Source organism: Erinaceus europaeus, chromosome 2, assembly GCF_950295315.1.
Source record: "Erinaceus europaeus chromosome 2, mEriEur2.1, whole genome shotgun sequence".
Classification (NCBI taxonomy): domain Eukaryota; kingdom Metazoa; phylum Chordata; class Mammalia; order Eulipotyphla; family Erinaceidae; genus Erinaceus; species Erinaceus europaeus.
The window spans coordinates 54497465-54512578 of record NC_080163.1 but is presented as its reverse complement, the minus strand read 5'-3'; the positions used below and the strand labels follow the sequence as shown (position 1 = coordinate 54512578).

The following is a 15114-nucleotide window of genomic DNA, read 5'->3' as shown; positions in this document are numbered from 1 at the left end:
AAACTGTCATTCATTCTATTTTTTCTTTCCAAAATACTCAAGGCACTAAGATTAATTTTTTCTTTTGTTTATAATTTTGTCCAGTTTACTTCTAACCTTCTCTAAAGTAAAAAGTGTATACCTTTTTTTCCTGCTGGCTTTGCGTCAGGGTGAGGAAAAAGGATCAGCAAAGCTAGTTAGTTGCTTTCACTACTGTTTTCATTGTTTATTCTGAGTTAACATTTTTATTTGTCACATTGAAACCAGAAGGACAGTACCAGTTTCATTCTTTTAGGATTTTTCGCTTGTGCTTCCAGAAGTGCTAATCAGGTCAGGGATGAGAGGTGGGAGGTCTCGGAGTGCAGACCAAAGCACTTTTTCTGTGCTCACTTATAACTGGAACTTACCCAACGGTTTGTACAGCTTCTGAGTACAGAGGAACACCCTCTAGGTAGAGAAGAACATGATATTTCCTGCTTTATTCATCAATATCTGTCCTGGGACCAGATCCCTAGTCCTAAGCAAATATCCTTTGTGGACATGACATGTCAATAGCTGACTTTTAAGAGGCATGGCAATTGTAGTGCTGGCAACTTCCTCAAGGTCAATTTCTTGGATACAAGTGGACCCAGAAATATGAATAAAACAGTGATAAGTTTTCATTTTATGTCTGACCCACGATTTCTTTTATGTAAGTCAAATCAGTGGAAGTCACTGCTTACTACCATAAATTATAGACTCTTAAGTATCCTTTCTCCTGACACCTGTTATTTAGATTTAGAATTGAAGTATTTCACAAGTAAAAAAACATAATTTTTTTCCAGACAGTGAGAATTTTTCTAGGATTCTAGGTGTAAAATGTCATCTTTGTTCAAAAAAAAAAAAAAAGGAATTCAGGAAGATATTATTCACATGAGGATGACCTTAGGAGGTCTGAGGCATTAGCATAAAACCACTTACTTGAATACGTGTTTTTGTGTACTTCCATTTAAATAAGCTCAGAAAATACTTCTCCTTTCATGGAACCAGCATTCTCATATACTTAATATAGGTGATCATATGGGTGAATCATCTCTAATTCAACATTAAATAAAATTCATTTTCCCTGAGATGATCTCACTCATAGGCAGAAGCTGAAAAACAAGATCAAAAGGGAAAATACTAAGCATAACTTGGTCTGGAGTTGGTGTATTGCACCAAAGTAAAATACTCTGGGGTAGGGGTGGGAATATGATGGCAGAGTAGGACCTAGTGGGGGTTGTATTGCTATGTGGAAATGTTATGCATGTACAGACTATTATATTTTACTGTCAACTGTAAACCATTAATCTTCCAATAAAGAAATTAAAAAATAAATAAATAAATTTTCCCTGAATGAGGCCTTTCTCGCCACTATATATTATATATGTGACTGACAAAAAACAATTAGTGAAAAGTTGTTCACTGCTAATTGCAACATTACATAGAACAGGCTATTTCACTGGGTTCATGATGTGTTTTTTTTTAAAAAAAAACTGTATTTAGTTATTTAATCTGTTGTAACAGAAAAATTGAGAGACGAAAGGGAAGGGAGAGAAAGACAGAGAGACACCTGATTCACCATTCATTATGCTTCCCCCGCCTGCAGGTGGGGAGCAGGGGCTTGAACCCAGGTCCTTGTGCACGCACTTAACCAGGTATGCCCTATAATGCCTTTTTGCTTCCCTCTTTGACTACAGCTTTTGAAATGTTATGAATGTTATGGGAGATATTTTGTTAGTTCATATTTACATGTAACTAAGTTATTCCCAAACATCATGTCAGCATTTTTTTTAATTTAAATAATGAAGGAAATGTAAGATCTTTTTTTCTGAGCTGAAGATTTATGCATTTGTGATTTAACTACTCTGAGATAACTTTTTCATTTAGATAGATCATAGATAGATAGATAGATATGGATAGATTGATAGAGATAGATGATAGATAGATAGATAGATAGATAGATAGATAGATAGATAGATAGATAGACAGACAGACAGACAGAATGATAGACTGACCAACCATAGCACTGGATCTTCCCCAGGTGCCATGTTTTTTTTCATGTGATGTGGGGTTCAGACCTGTGCTATCTGCATAGCAAGACATGCGTCCTACCTGGTGAGATATCTCTCCAACACTGATGGCATAATATCCTCTACATATTCGAAATATAATGGCTTTCCTCTATCCTCTCTAGGATTTATGTTATTGACCAGAACTGAACTGAGAGTATCTTCTGAATCCCCTTTTAACACCCCTACTTGAGGACTAGGCTCAATCAATATCATTTAATGAGCTTCATGCCAAATATTGTAGTAGACATTGGAGGTTGTAAATAGATAACAATGACTTCAACTGTTTAGAAGACTCAATATAGAAAGAGAGAGGGAGTAGTAAGTAAATAGCTACCAAATAATGACAGCTGTTAATATAGATGTAAGTACAAGGTGATTTAGGAAAGCAACAAAATATAACTCAAATTCTAAAGGGAAAGATGTTAGAGATAGTTTTTAGGAAAAATACTACATCTTTAAAGAAGTAAGATTGAACTTTATAAGATGAAGGAGAAGATGGAAGAAAGATCAAAAGTTGATAGCTATAAATTACTAGAACGAAACTTTTAGGAATCTAATAGAAGAAAGGAAGGGGAGGAATGAAAGAACTTGGGTTTAAGGGGTGATTTACATATATTGAGCCAACCTTGCACCCCTGGATTAAATCCCACCTGGTAATGATGTACAATCTTTGTAATATACCAAAAATAGCACTGGTATACTTTAGTTTTTGCCTTCCTTGAAATTGGATTTGAATCATTGAAGATGTCTATAAAATTTAGATTGAAATAGGCTCTGTCAATATTTTCCTCTAAGCATTTGATAGTTTCTGATCTTACATCCATGTTTTTTATTTATTTGGAATTTACTTTTATTTATGGTGAAATGTAGTGGTTCAGTTTTATTCTTCTGCACATTTCAACCCAATTTTCCCAAAACACTATTATGCATATACTTGAGCATAGTACTATGTGCACTTAAACAAGCACACCAGCCCTCAGCCCCCTGGAGAATTTTTTTTAAGTACTATAAAGAATTGAGACAAGCTATGTGTTCAGAGTCCATTGAAAATGACTACAGAAGACATTTGTAAGATAGTCTAAAACACATAAAATCACCACAAAGGGTAAAATTCAATATCTATCTACATATATCTACAGGATATCTACAGGGTTGAAATTTGTTGGCAGATTAGAATATAGTGCATAGAACGACCTCAGAAATAATCCAGAGAAGCAAGATGAACAAATAACAACTATGTCATGGATGAAAAATATTTTATTTGATTTCCTGGAACTGACCTTCAATTGACAATTTTTCTCTTTGTTCTTTCCTTATGCTTGAATAGTACATATAACTTAGAACTTCAGCTTGACTACTGGAAAGAAAACGGGATTTGTATGCCAGTACAGTGTCAAGGAAAGGACAAAATGTCCTGTGAGGTTACCTCAATGAAGGAAATAAAGACAACTCACCATTGGCAAAGGTCTTGGGAGTTTAATTTGAGGATGCATTTATTCTATTTATCATCTAATCTGTAATATGTAAAAGGAGGCTTTGCTCTAAGAATCAAGAAGGACACAAAGATTGAAATCCAGATCCTGTATGTGCCAGAATTGCTAACTAGAATAGCACCATTGTTTTCTTTTTTTTCCCTGAAATGACTTTACGTTTTCATACTTGGAAAATAATTTACAAGCCTTCTTTCTTTTATCATAACACAGGGGAAACAGCATAGTGATTGATTTAATTTTACATAGCTATAATGCACAAAAATTAAATAATTCTACTAAAACTCCCCTATGGGCAGTTTATGTAAAAGGAAATAATGTAATACTAACTTCCCAAACCCAATGAGACCTGCCAATCCATAAACATTTCTTCTGTTATTGAGAACAACAACAACATAAAAACTACCATGAGTTCTCAATATTTTTTCTCCCTCTGGAATATTAGCATGAGGCTACTATATGCAAGTGGAAAGCATAACTAGGACTCTACAGCAAAAATCTGAGGGCAGAGTTTCAGCATCAAAGCAGGAACTTATAAGTTGTTCCACCACATACCTAATGTATACACCTCTTTGTAGATTTCCCATGCCCACTATTTTCCGGTCTCTTTTAGTGACTCTATTTGCTTGCAGCTATTAACCACTTGAAATATATCTGGTCCAAACTAAGATATGTTGACATTATAAAATCCACACTAAAATCAAAGACTTGATTTAAAAATTTTATGAGGTTATATTTTTAAATGAGTGCTTGTGATATCTTAGGGTAAATTAAATAACTAAACTGATTCTACCTATTTATTTTGTAGCTCTAAGAAATTTTGAAATATATTATATATATGACATGTATTACAGTATACTATTATACTTCTATTGGACAGTGTTCTACAGATTTTCCCACATTGGTTAAATCATATTTCCTGAATCTCCCCCAGATGATGGATCCAATACATTGGAATAGGAAATTATTAAGATAGTGTAATTAAATATGACAATTTACTGGTTTTTGTTATTTAGTAGAGTCTATGTAACTGAGAGATAGTTATATTAATCATGGAAGGACAATCAGTAGATAGGGGATTCAGTGAGGTGACAATTAGTAAAGGTAAGGCTGACATATAGTTGTTTTGATTTTTGTTAATGTTTATTTCTTGTTTTCAATTTGATAGGATAGAGAGACATTGAAAGAGAAGACGAAATAGAAGGAAAGAGAGAAAGAAAAACCTGCAGACCTGCTTTACCACTCATGAAGTTTACCCTCTGCAGGTGGGGACTGGGGGGCTTGAACAAGGGCCCTTGAGCATGGTAATGTGTATGTTCAGCCTGGTACGACACCACCTACTCCCAAGCTGTTTTAATTTTATACAGTGAACTGGTGGTAACTGGGAATATATATCTTACTACCTTTCTTTTGGATATCACATCTTAATTATGATAGCAATTCAAGCCAGAAAAAAACGAGCAGTAATTGTCCACCAAGGGACTTAGCTAGACAAAAAGTTAGAGTTTATTCAGCTTCTGTTAAAAAAAAAAGTATTCAGACAGTGACAAATAAATCGCAGAAATGGTGTTCTGCTGGGTTTACTTTTATTGAACAAGCAGTTGAGCAAAAAACATTGTAACTAGGAGATTTCCAGAGCATAGATCGGGTTTAGATGTGTATCTCTGAGCTTCAGATCACAGATTCTAGATGGAAAAGAGATGGAAAAGACCAAAAGTCAGTAAGTCCATTCCCCCGACAGCACTGTTATTATTTTCTATAGTAAATAAGGTGGGTTCTGAAGAATTCTATAGTCATATGGTGAGGCTAGGCATACATTTTCCTTGATGGATTTCACCAATTCTTGCATCATTAGTCCTAGAAGACAAGAGAGGTAGATTAGGTGCTAGTAACTCAAAGATATAGGAATACAACCTATACATAAATAGTTATACCATACTCAAAGAAATCCACAGACTTCAACATTTTTGTCAGCTTATAATCACTTTCAACTTTGATGCACAATATTTGAATACCTAGTGTATGTTAAAATGAATACAAAAATGGGACTCTGCTCTTGACTACATGTGACTTTTGTGGTATAAGTAGTGTTTTCATCCACATCACTTAACAGAAGAGGAAATTACACTCAGATAAGTTTAGTGGCATGCCAAAGACATTAAAGACACCCAGGACTTAAAACCAATTCCACTAACATTAATACTATATAGTTATACTGTATTCAAACCTGAAGAATACAATTAGTCATTGTCTGACTTCTCCATGTATTCATATACTCTTGAAATCAACATTTAAAATAATAAGTGAAAATTTTAGTAAATCTCTAAAAGAGTAAAAACTTCAGAAAGTTTTCTTTCATGTAACTGATCAACACTATTACTCCAAATGTAGACCTCCATTTCATTTCTCATGTTTAGGATTTCCCTTGGTTTGAAAATAACAAATTGGGATATTGTGAATCTTGATCATTTTTGCCATGGAGTTGAGAATAGTCATAACCTCACAAAAATTCTATTGATATCTTCCTTAAGGTATAAATTCCCTTCCAAAGCAGTAGCTAATTCTTATTATTGAGATAATCCCTTTCTAGAAACTCAGATTTGCAGAATTCCCAGAAATCTGAGGGGTGGGAGTGGAGTAAAAGAAATAAAGTGAGAAGATCTACAGTGGACTCAAAATATTCTGAACCACTGTTGAATCACTGGATTTCCCCCAGGCTGATTCTCTGTATGAGGACACTCTAATCACAGATTACTGTAAGAATACAAGAACTGAAAACTAAAAACTAAAAAGCTAAAAACTAAAAGGAGGATCTGATTAAATCTAGAGCAGGGCACCAAAGTAAAAACCCTGTGGTGAAGGGGAGGGTGGCCATTGGGCTTCCTGGCTCGGCTGGGGGTTGGGAAGGCGGGGGTGGGTGGTTGGGATGGGACAGTCTTTTGGTGGTAGGAATGGTGTTTATGTACAAAAAAATAAAATAAATAATACAAAAAGAGACACGCATAAAACTCTATAAAGAGTTATATAAATCTCAATCATCATTGCATATTTTTGTTGTATAATAGAAAGTACCTCTTAGAAAATAAAGATGAGTATAGATCCCAGTACCTTTAACCTATATTTTGAAGTTAGTGACTTTACCAGCATTTTTATTCCATTCTTGGAATTAAAAAATTCTTTCTGAGAATTTAAGAACAACATTCAGGTTACAAGTTCCTGCCTCCATCATTTGTATCCATAATAGTCTTCAGAACAACAGACTAGGACTTATCTGTGTCACCTCAGTGTGTCTACTGTCATATCATTGAATCATGCAAGGGAAAAAAATCCAGGCCCCAAACACTTTTGTTTCTAATGATTTTCTCCCATCAACTAATCTAATTCCTCTTTCCAATTATACCTGTTGCATAACACTAGTAGAGAGAAAGCACTCAAAATGAAAGCAAAGAAATGCTATACAAATATCTTGTGTCCATCCATCTCTGGCAAGATCCTTTAATTATTTGAAAAATACCTGTAATCAGTATAATCCCATGGCAATTTTTCCAATTTGTCTACATAAAGTCAGAGCAAGGTGGGTCAAGACACAGCCTATAGAACTTGTAAAAGATTATTTTTACCCCCCTGTTCTGAGATACATGGAACAAGGTGTGTTTTTGAGATGTGTGGGCAGTATATTCTATCAATGACACAATGAGCAAGCGGTGAAGCAATTCCAGAAGCCAGACCTCCCATCTTCTGTACCCCATAATGATCCTGGGTCCATACTTCCAGAGGGTTATAGAATAGAAAAGTTTTCAAGGAAGGGGATTAGATATGGAATTCTGGGGTTGGGAATTGTATGAAATTATAGCCCTCTTATCGTATGGTCTTGTCAATACTTCCATTTTATAAATTAAAAAGCGAGTTTACATACAGTAATTACAGCAAACATAATATGGAGATCAGAGCAAAATGTTTAAATTTTATGTAATCTAATGAATGCATAAAAACTCAGAGCAGAAAGATAACTTGGCAAAGTCCACAAAAGAAGAAACCTAAGGACTCTGGATTTCATCTCATTACTCTGCTTTCAGTATTAAGCATCCCAGCAGTTAGTTTGATACCAGTAACACTTAACATTTAGCCCTTGGTTTTCCATTCCCTGTATTAAGAATCACAGCACAGTTCTTTTGAATGCAGTCTCAGTGTTGTTTAATAGCCCCAAATCTGAGCTTCCATATTCTTAACTGAGAAAAATGGAGACTGAAGTACCACCCCACCTTTTTGCAGTGCCAGAGATAAAACCTAGGAAGGACCCCAAGCATGTAAGGCATACACTATACATCGGAGTCACCTTAGCCCTCCAATTCCATCATTGCCAAAGCTTTTGGCATCAATGAAACAGTTAAAACAAATGCTAATAATAATAAATCTTTATTAAGTATGTTATGAAAAATTGAATTTTATTAAATATGCTTGATGAATATCAAATTTATACTTACTAAGATATTTTTGGATAATTTATTAAAACTAATAAGCACCATTCCAATGTCTCTTCATCTAAGTTTATACTTTGGTATAAACTATCTCAAGAATGATAGTAATATCAATCATAGTAACCAAGGCTATTCATTTGGATGCAGTATGTTAAATGGTTAAAAGTTATTATTTTGGGGCTTGGTTGTGGCATGCCCAGTTGCACAAATTTATACATACTAAGATATTTTGGCTAATTTATTAAAATTAATAAACACCATTCCAATGTCTCTTCATCTAGGTTTATACTCTGGTCTCAAGAATGATAGTAATATCGGGAGTCGGGCTGTAGCGCAGCGGGTTAAGCTCAGGTGGCGCAAAGCACAAGGACGGGCATAAGGATCCCGGTTCGAACCCCGGCTCCCCACCTGCAGTTGAGTCGCTTCACAGGTGGTGAAGCAGGTCTGCAGGTGTCTATCTTTCTCTCCTCCTCTCTGTCTTCCCCTCCTCTCTCCATTTCTCTCTGTCCTATCCAACAATGACAACAACAATAATAACTATAACAATAAAAAAAAACAAGGGCAACAAAAGGGAATAAATAAATAAAATAAATATTATTAAAAAAAGAATGATAGTAATATCAATCATAGTAATCAAGGCTATTAATTTGGATGTAGTGTGTTAAATGGTTAAAACTTATTATTTTGGGGTTTGGTCGTGGCATGCCCAGTTGAGCACACCTGTTACAATGCACAATGACTCAGGGTCAAGTACAGGTCACCACCTGCAGGAAGTGAAACTTTACTGCAGGTGGTGAGCCTTCACAAGTGGTGAAGCAGAGCTAAGGTGTCTTTACACTATCCCCCCTTTCTTCTCAATTTCTCGATCTCTACCTAATAAGTAACACACACACACACAAGTGTGTGTACTTTCAATACACTGGTAAGAACTTTGGTTTAGATATTTATGTAGTTCCAGTTTTTGGAATATGAGTTCATATTTAGTGGTTACAAAAATATTTTTCTCTACTTTGAAATTTTCTTGCTTGAGGAAAATATTCCTTAAATACAATCACTACAGAGAATGCAAGAGTCAACAATGGGTGTCAAATTTTCCTGGTAGGGATTTAATAACAAAGGTCAAATTTCTATTTTGGGGAGATAGTTTAAGGCATTGTATAGAACAAGGATATGAAAATTACACAGAAATGATTGTTTTCCAGGTCTGTCAGCAATTGACTTCACTTGGTCTCTGCCTCATCTTTTTGTATGTAGATCTTAGAACATAAAACTTACATTAGGGACACTAATTATAAACTGTCAATTAATGATCCCCTTAAAAAGAACAGACATTTAAATGATAACTACCGTGCTGTTATTTCTACATATTTCAGTATTTACTTAATTTTATATGTGTATGTGTAGTTGGGCAGGAGCAAATCTAGGACCTCACCCTAGTGAGGTATTTGTTCCACCACTGAGCTACATATGAAGATGTGAGCAATTCTGGGGTTATCTGACTTAGCATCACTTCTCTGAACAGCATAAAGCCCATCACCCTGTACAAGGAAACAGAAGCAGAGCCCAGGGGCACTAACACTTTTATTGTGAACTCCAGTGTACTTACAGATGCTGACACACTAAGAGGTGCTGTCTTGCGAATGTTACTGTCCTCACACCGCCCTTCGCTGCGTATGTGTGTATTAGTCTGGTGTATCCTGAAACAGAACAGATGGAATTTTAAACAGATGGGAAAAACTCACTGTCATAATACAAAAAAAAAAAAAAAAGAAAGAAAGAAAAAAGGAAAAAACCCATTATGACATGTGGACATCAAATCAGAACTGAATTTTTTAGGGATAGTGTCTGGGATCTACATTCTACTGTTTCATTTATTTGTCCTGGATTTATTGTCACATTTTATCCATTCATCTATGCAGAGGATTGTTGAATTCTGGAAATAAAAATGTGGATACCATTTTATATAAAGATCATTGCCTTGTAGACAGGAAAATCCCAGAGTGAGTTGTGTACTTATTATGTGTCTAGGGAACTTTAGTGTAAACATAAGCAATGATATATGTATGATGTATATAGAAAGTGTATAGAGTAGATATTATATCTTGCAACATGAAACAATACGCAGTCATCCAGGGGCCTAGGTGGAGCAGGTGACAAAGTTAAGGTTTGCCCTAGCTCTCAATTAATGCTGATCAAATGGTAGTTGAGAAAAGGTGAAGAATGTATATGGAGACAAAGATTAGACAATATCAGAACAACAACAACAAAATGTCAGAACAACAGAGCTATAACAAATAATTAGAGTACTATAATAAAGTCCATGTATTTAACTTAAAAAGCAGCAATTCTTTCAACAGCCCTGTGAAAGCAGTTGTCTCAGGAAAACTGACTCCATTTCTCCAATGGAGAAAATGAATCTCAGAATGAAAAGATTATATGCACATGAATGCAGACAAAACAACTCTGAAAACAGATGCCAAGTTTTCTTTTGTATATTTGGCTATAAGAAGAAAGCTTAGAGTGCATGGCAAATCTGTGACTCTCCAGTATTCACAAATCCCGTTATAGATTACAGGTGAGTTGATTCTGAAGAGAAATAATACTGAACCTTTTTTTCTGTTACTTATTAGGATGATGATGTGCACACTCCCTTGACTGTGCATAGGCTCATGTAGAGGTTCCCTAATTGATGTGACTCTACCACTATTTCCTTTCTTTCACCAGTAAAGCACATGTGTTATTTTACTAAATGAATAATCTTAAGTAGTCTTTTTCTTATCATGGGATCAAGACTACCCACAAAATTAGAAATTTTAACTGCTGTGACTAGTAAATTAGTTTGCCACATAATTCAGCCTACTATATGTGGATCAACATTGCAATTGAGTATCTCTTCACTGGGATATATGATAGTGTGATTTGTATACTTACAGGTTTTCATGACAGAGCATGCAGGGATTGTTGTACGTCTGGCCGTCGTCACCACATACAGGATGTAAATTCTTTGGGCAAAGGTAACCCATCTTGGGCATTATTCGATATTGTTTGCACATATCCGAATCCTGAACAAGCAGAATATAAATCAGATTTGTTTAGTGGGATTCAAGAATAAGTTTAAAAGAAATCCTTTTATTTTCACAATCATATTTAAATAAATTGATAAAATAAGTTAGTATTGGTCACAAAAACTCACAGGTATAGTTTGAGAAAGAGAGAGAGAGAGAGAGGAAGAGAGAGGGAGAAAACTACATATGACATTGAATTATAAAGTTGAGGCTCCTTAATACTGATATGATTCCAAGTGAGATAAATCATATTCATTACACACTCACTTTCAAAAAAATGTGAAAACATATTAAATTGGCTTGGAGCAGAGCTCATAGCTTAAAATAATATAACAACAACAAAAATAATAATAGTCATTCCAGAATTTTACACATAATCTACATTTAATCCTTAAAGGAGTTGAACCAATCTTTCCAGCCCTTTGTAATTGAGACTTATAAATAATGACTGACAGGGACCCAACTATAAACTCAATTAGTAATTAGTTTCTTTCATTTTTTTTTTCATCCAGAAATAGTAGTTCTTACCAGGGAAGACACAGGAGAATTTGAGCTGTATTCCTCTTCAGAAGATCTACTGTAGGATGACTTTTCTTTAGCTTTTTGACTGGAGAGAAAGACAAAAAGTAATTTAAAGTTGTATTTAGAAATAACTCCCAATAGGTAGATGAACAATTCCAGTAAAATGTGATGGAAAGAAAGAACATTCAATAGGAAAGTGACCATGATGACATCTTAAGAAACACATGGGAACCTAGTTTAGGGTTCCTATGGTTTAACAGATGTGGCAGCTTGAACAAATTCCCTAAATACCTTGAAATTATATTTCCTAAAATATAGAAGGAGGGGACCACTGATAAAATTCTTTCTACAAAGACTATAGGACAGAAGATCTAAAGAATCATTTTTATTATAATCATTTTTGTTATTGTGTTCATAGTGTTTTTCAGTTGTCATTATCACCACCTGCGATTTTCATTAGTCCCTAAATATGGTTGTCCTGCAAAATAAACTTCAAATCCTTTCTTCTTTTCTTCCCTTTTCTTTCCTTTTTTCTTTCCTTTTTTTCTTTTCTTTATAAAAAGGAAACACTGACAAAACCATAGGATAAGAGGGGTACAACGCCACACAATTCTCACCACAAGAATTCCATATCCCATCCCCTTCCCTGACAGCTATCCTATTCTTTAACCCTCTAGAAGTATGGACACAAGGTCATTGTGGGATGCAGAAGGTGGAAAGTATGGCTTCTGTAACTGCTTCCCTGCTGAACATGGGCATTGTCAGGTTGATCCATACTCCCAGCTTGCGCCTCTTTTTCCCTAGTGTGTGTGTGGGGGGGGGGGGGGGGCTTCTGGGGAATCAGAACTCTAGGACATCTAAAAACATAAATTTCTCTCTGATGGAGATTTTGATTGAATATTCCTTGAAGCATACAATTCAGTATTTTAGAAAAGACTTCTTTGTTGAGTCTGATCTATTGTAAAACAAAGATCTGGAACAATTTCTTGTAATGATGATCCCAAGAGTTAAAAACAAATTTTTAAATGACACAGTAGTTAAATATTGTGGTTAGAACTCACATCTAAAAAAAAAAAAAAAAAAAAAAAAAAAGAACTCACATCTAGATTTCTTTTTTTCCCCCATTTTAACTGTCTGTGTGTGTGTGGGGGTAGATAGACAGTGTAGTCATTAACACATGGGCACAGTTTCACTATGCATCAGGAACCCAAAGTTATCTTCCTCCTCTATCTCTCTCCCTCCTCCAGAATCCTTGGCTTTAATGCAAAATACCGTGCTCAGGGGGAGTTTCCGGAAGATGGCGGACTGAGAAGCTGCTAGTGGCTTGAGCTCTGACCACATCGACTGGAAACGGTAGGATTTTCTGCCTTTAGTAGGCCAGTCAATAAGGGGTAATAGCAGTGACACCAAGGAGGTGACTATAACTTAATTTGGGTTAAAAAATAGAGTAGAAAGAAATGGGAAAAAAAAATTTTCTTTTAAATTATTATTCCCAAAGCACACCTCCTCCCCCTTCCCTCTCCCATAACCAGTTCCTGGGGACCAGCTCCTAGCAGGCTCCCCTGCTGAGCTTCTTTCTTTACCAAGATTCCTGTCCCACCAGGGAGTATCATTCATTCTAAGTCTATTCCCTTCTGAAACCTCTGGCCTTTTTTCTTTCTAAGTAGCCAACCAGCTGCCTCTGCTCAGGCAGCTCCCCTCCCTACTTCCCCACCCTGCATAGCTAATTAAATAATAAAAAATAAATAAATAAATAACTCTTTCCTTTCACCGCTCTTTTAACTATTCTTTTTCTTATATTTTCTCTCTCTTTTTTGTATTTTTCTCATTCTTGTCATCCTTTCTTCCTTAATCCTACAGCTTTCTGAATTCATTGATACACATTTGGGAATTATTTTGGGGAAGAAATCTGACTCAGAGTGGACTCTCTCTGCAAGTATCTCTGCTCAACTTCCCTTCCTCCTTTAGCTACCCCTAGAATATACAGTGGATAGTAGATTTGCATAACTGTCTATTCCTGTATCCTTGTCTAGTCGTGAGGTTTTTTTTTTCTTTTTTTTTTTTCTCTCTTAACAATCAGCTGCCTCTGCTCAGGAGGCTTGAGGCAATCTGGGACAGGTTTTTACCCTGCTCTACTTTATTATTAATATTACATAAAGGCATATATCTCCCCTCACCCTTAGGTTGATCAGAATTAACTCTTAGGGTATCTTTCATTGCTAGGGTAGTGGGCATCGTATCTATTGTGAGAGGAACTTGTCTCCTTACTCCTACCTCCTCTACAGACTCTCCCCTTCTTCCTCCTCCTAGCTAACTAAAATAAATAAATAAATAAATAATAAATAAATAATAAAGTAATAAATTAAAAAAACTTTCCTTTCTCTGCACTTTAATTACAGCTCTTTTTCTTATCTTTTCTCTTTCCTCTCTCGTTTCTCTTTTTTTTTTATCTTGTCATACACTTCTTCCTTCTTCTTTGCCTTTCTGAATTTGTGAATTATTTTGGGGAAGAAATCTGACTCAGAGTGGACTCTCTATGTGTGTATCTCTGCTCTACTTCCCTTTCTCCTCTTGTTACCCCTAGAATATACAATGGATAGTAGATTTGCATAATTGTCTATTCTTGCTATCCCTTCTTTCTTTTCTCTTTCTTCTTCACTTGGACTTGGTTGCTATTTTTTCACGGACTGGAGACATTGTTTGGCTAAGTGGTAGTGATTAAACTGCTTCAATACTTGCTTCAGTTGCTATTGTAATTCCTGAGGTTGGTGAGTGCAATTGTCATAAAGGTATTTAGTACAGTGTTGCTTGTACTCAAGACACAACAACTGAGGAACAACAGAGCATAAAAATAAGAAACACATAAGTCAAAAAAATGGGTAGATCAAAAACAAATAAAACTGCTACTCCAATGAATGAAGACAAGAGCCCAGAAGAAACTACAAATCAGCCAGAAGTAACCATAGATAAGAAAAGTATGCAAGCAATAATAAACTTATTAATCACAGAAATGAAAACAACATTGGAGGAAAGGAATGGCAGTATTAGGTAAACAACGGTTGAGACCCCCAAGGATAATACTGATAATCTTGAGGCAATTAGAGAACTGAAAACTGAAATAGCTGTGATGAAGAAAGAAGCTGAGGAAAGGGAAATCAGACTAACAAAAGCAGAAAACAGATTTAGTCAGACAGAGGATGAGTTAGAGAAAACTAAGAAAGAGGTGAAAGAGCTCAAAAAGAGATTGAGAGACACTGAAAACAACAACAGAGACATATAGGATGATCTCAAAAGAAGCAACATTCGTATAATTGGCCTGCTAGAGGAAGAAAGAGAGGAAGGGGAAGCAAACATTCTAGAGGAAATAATAGAAGAAAACCTCCCAGACCTGAATAACAGAAAGGACATCAAGATTCAAGAGGCCCAGAGAGTACCAAACAGAATCAACCCAGACCTGAAGACACCAAGACACATCATAGTCACAATG

General features: G+C 35.5%; 1 protein-coding gene across 1 annotated transcript in view; it reads right to left on the bottom strand.

The window, feature by feature from the left end:
* Positions 1 to 5126: 5126 nt before the first annotated feature.
* Positions 5127 to 15114, bottom strand: part of SPINK5 (serine peptidase inhibitor Kazal type 5) — an 82507-nt gene continuing 72519 nt past the window's right edge. The window contains exons 28-31 of the mRNA XM_060171440.1: positions 11634 to 11712; positions 10972 to 11102; positions 9647 to 9737; positions 5127 to 5419 (exon numbers count right to left, since the gene is read on the bottom strand). Coding sequence (XP_060027423.1) covers positions 5414 to 5419; positions 9647 to 9737; positions 10972 to 11102; positions 11634 to 11712 — 307 coding nt within the window. The 3' untranslated portion in view covers positions 5127 to 5413. The remainder of the gene's footprint in view (positions 5420 to 9646; positions 9738 to 10971; positions 11103 to 11633; positions 11713 to 15114) is intronic.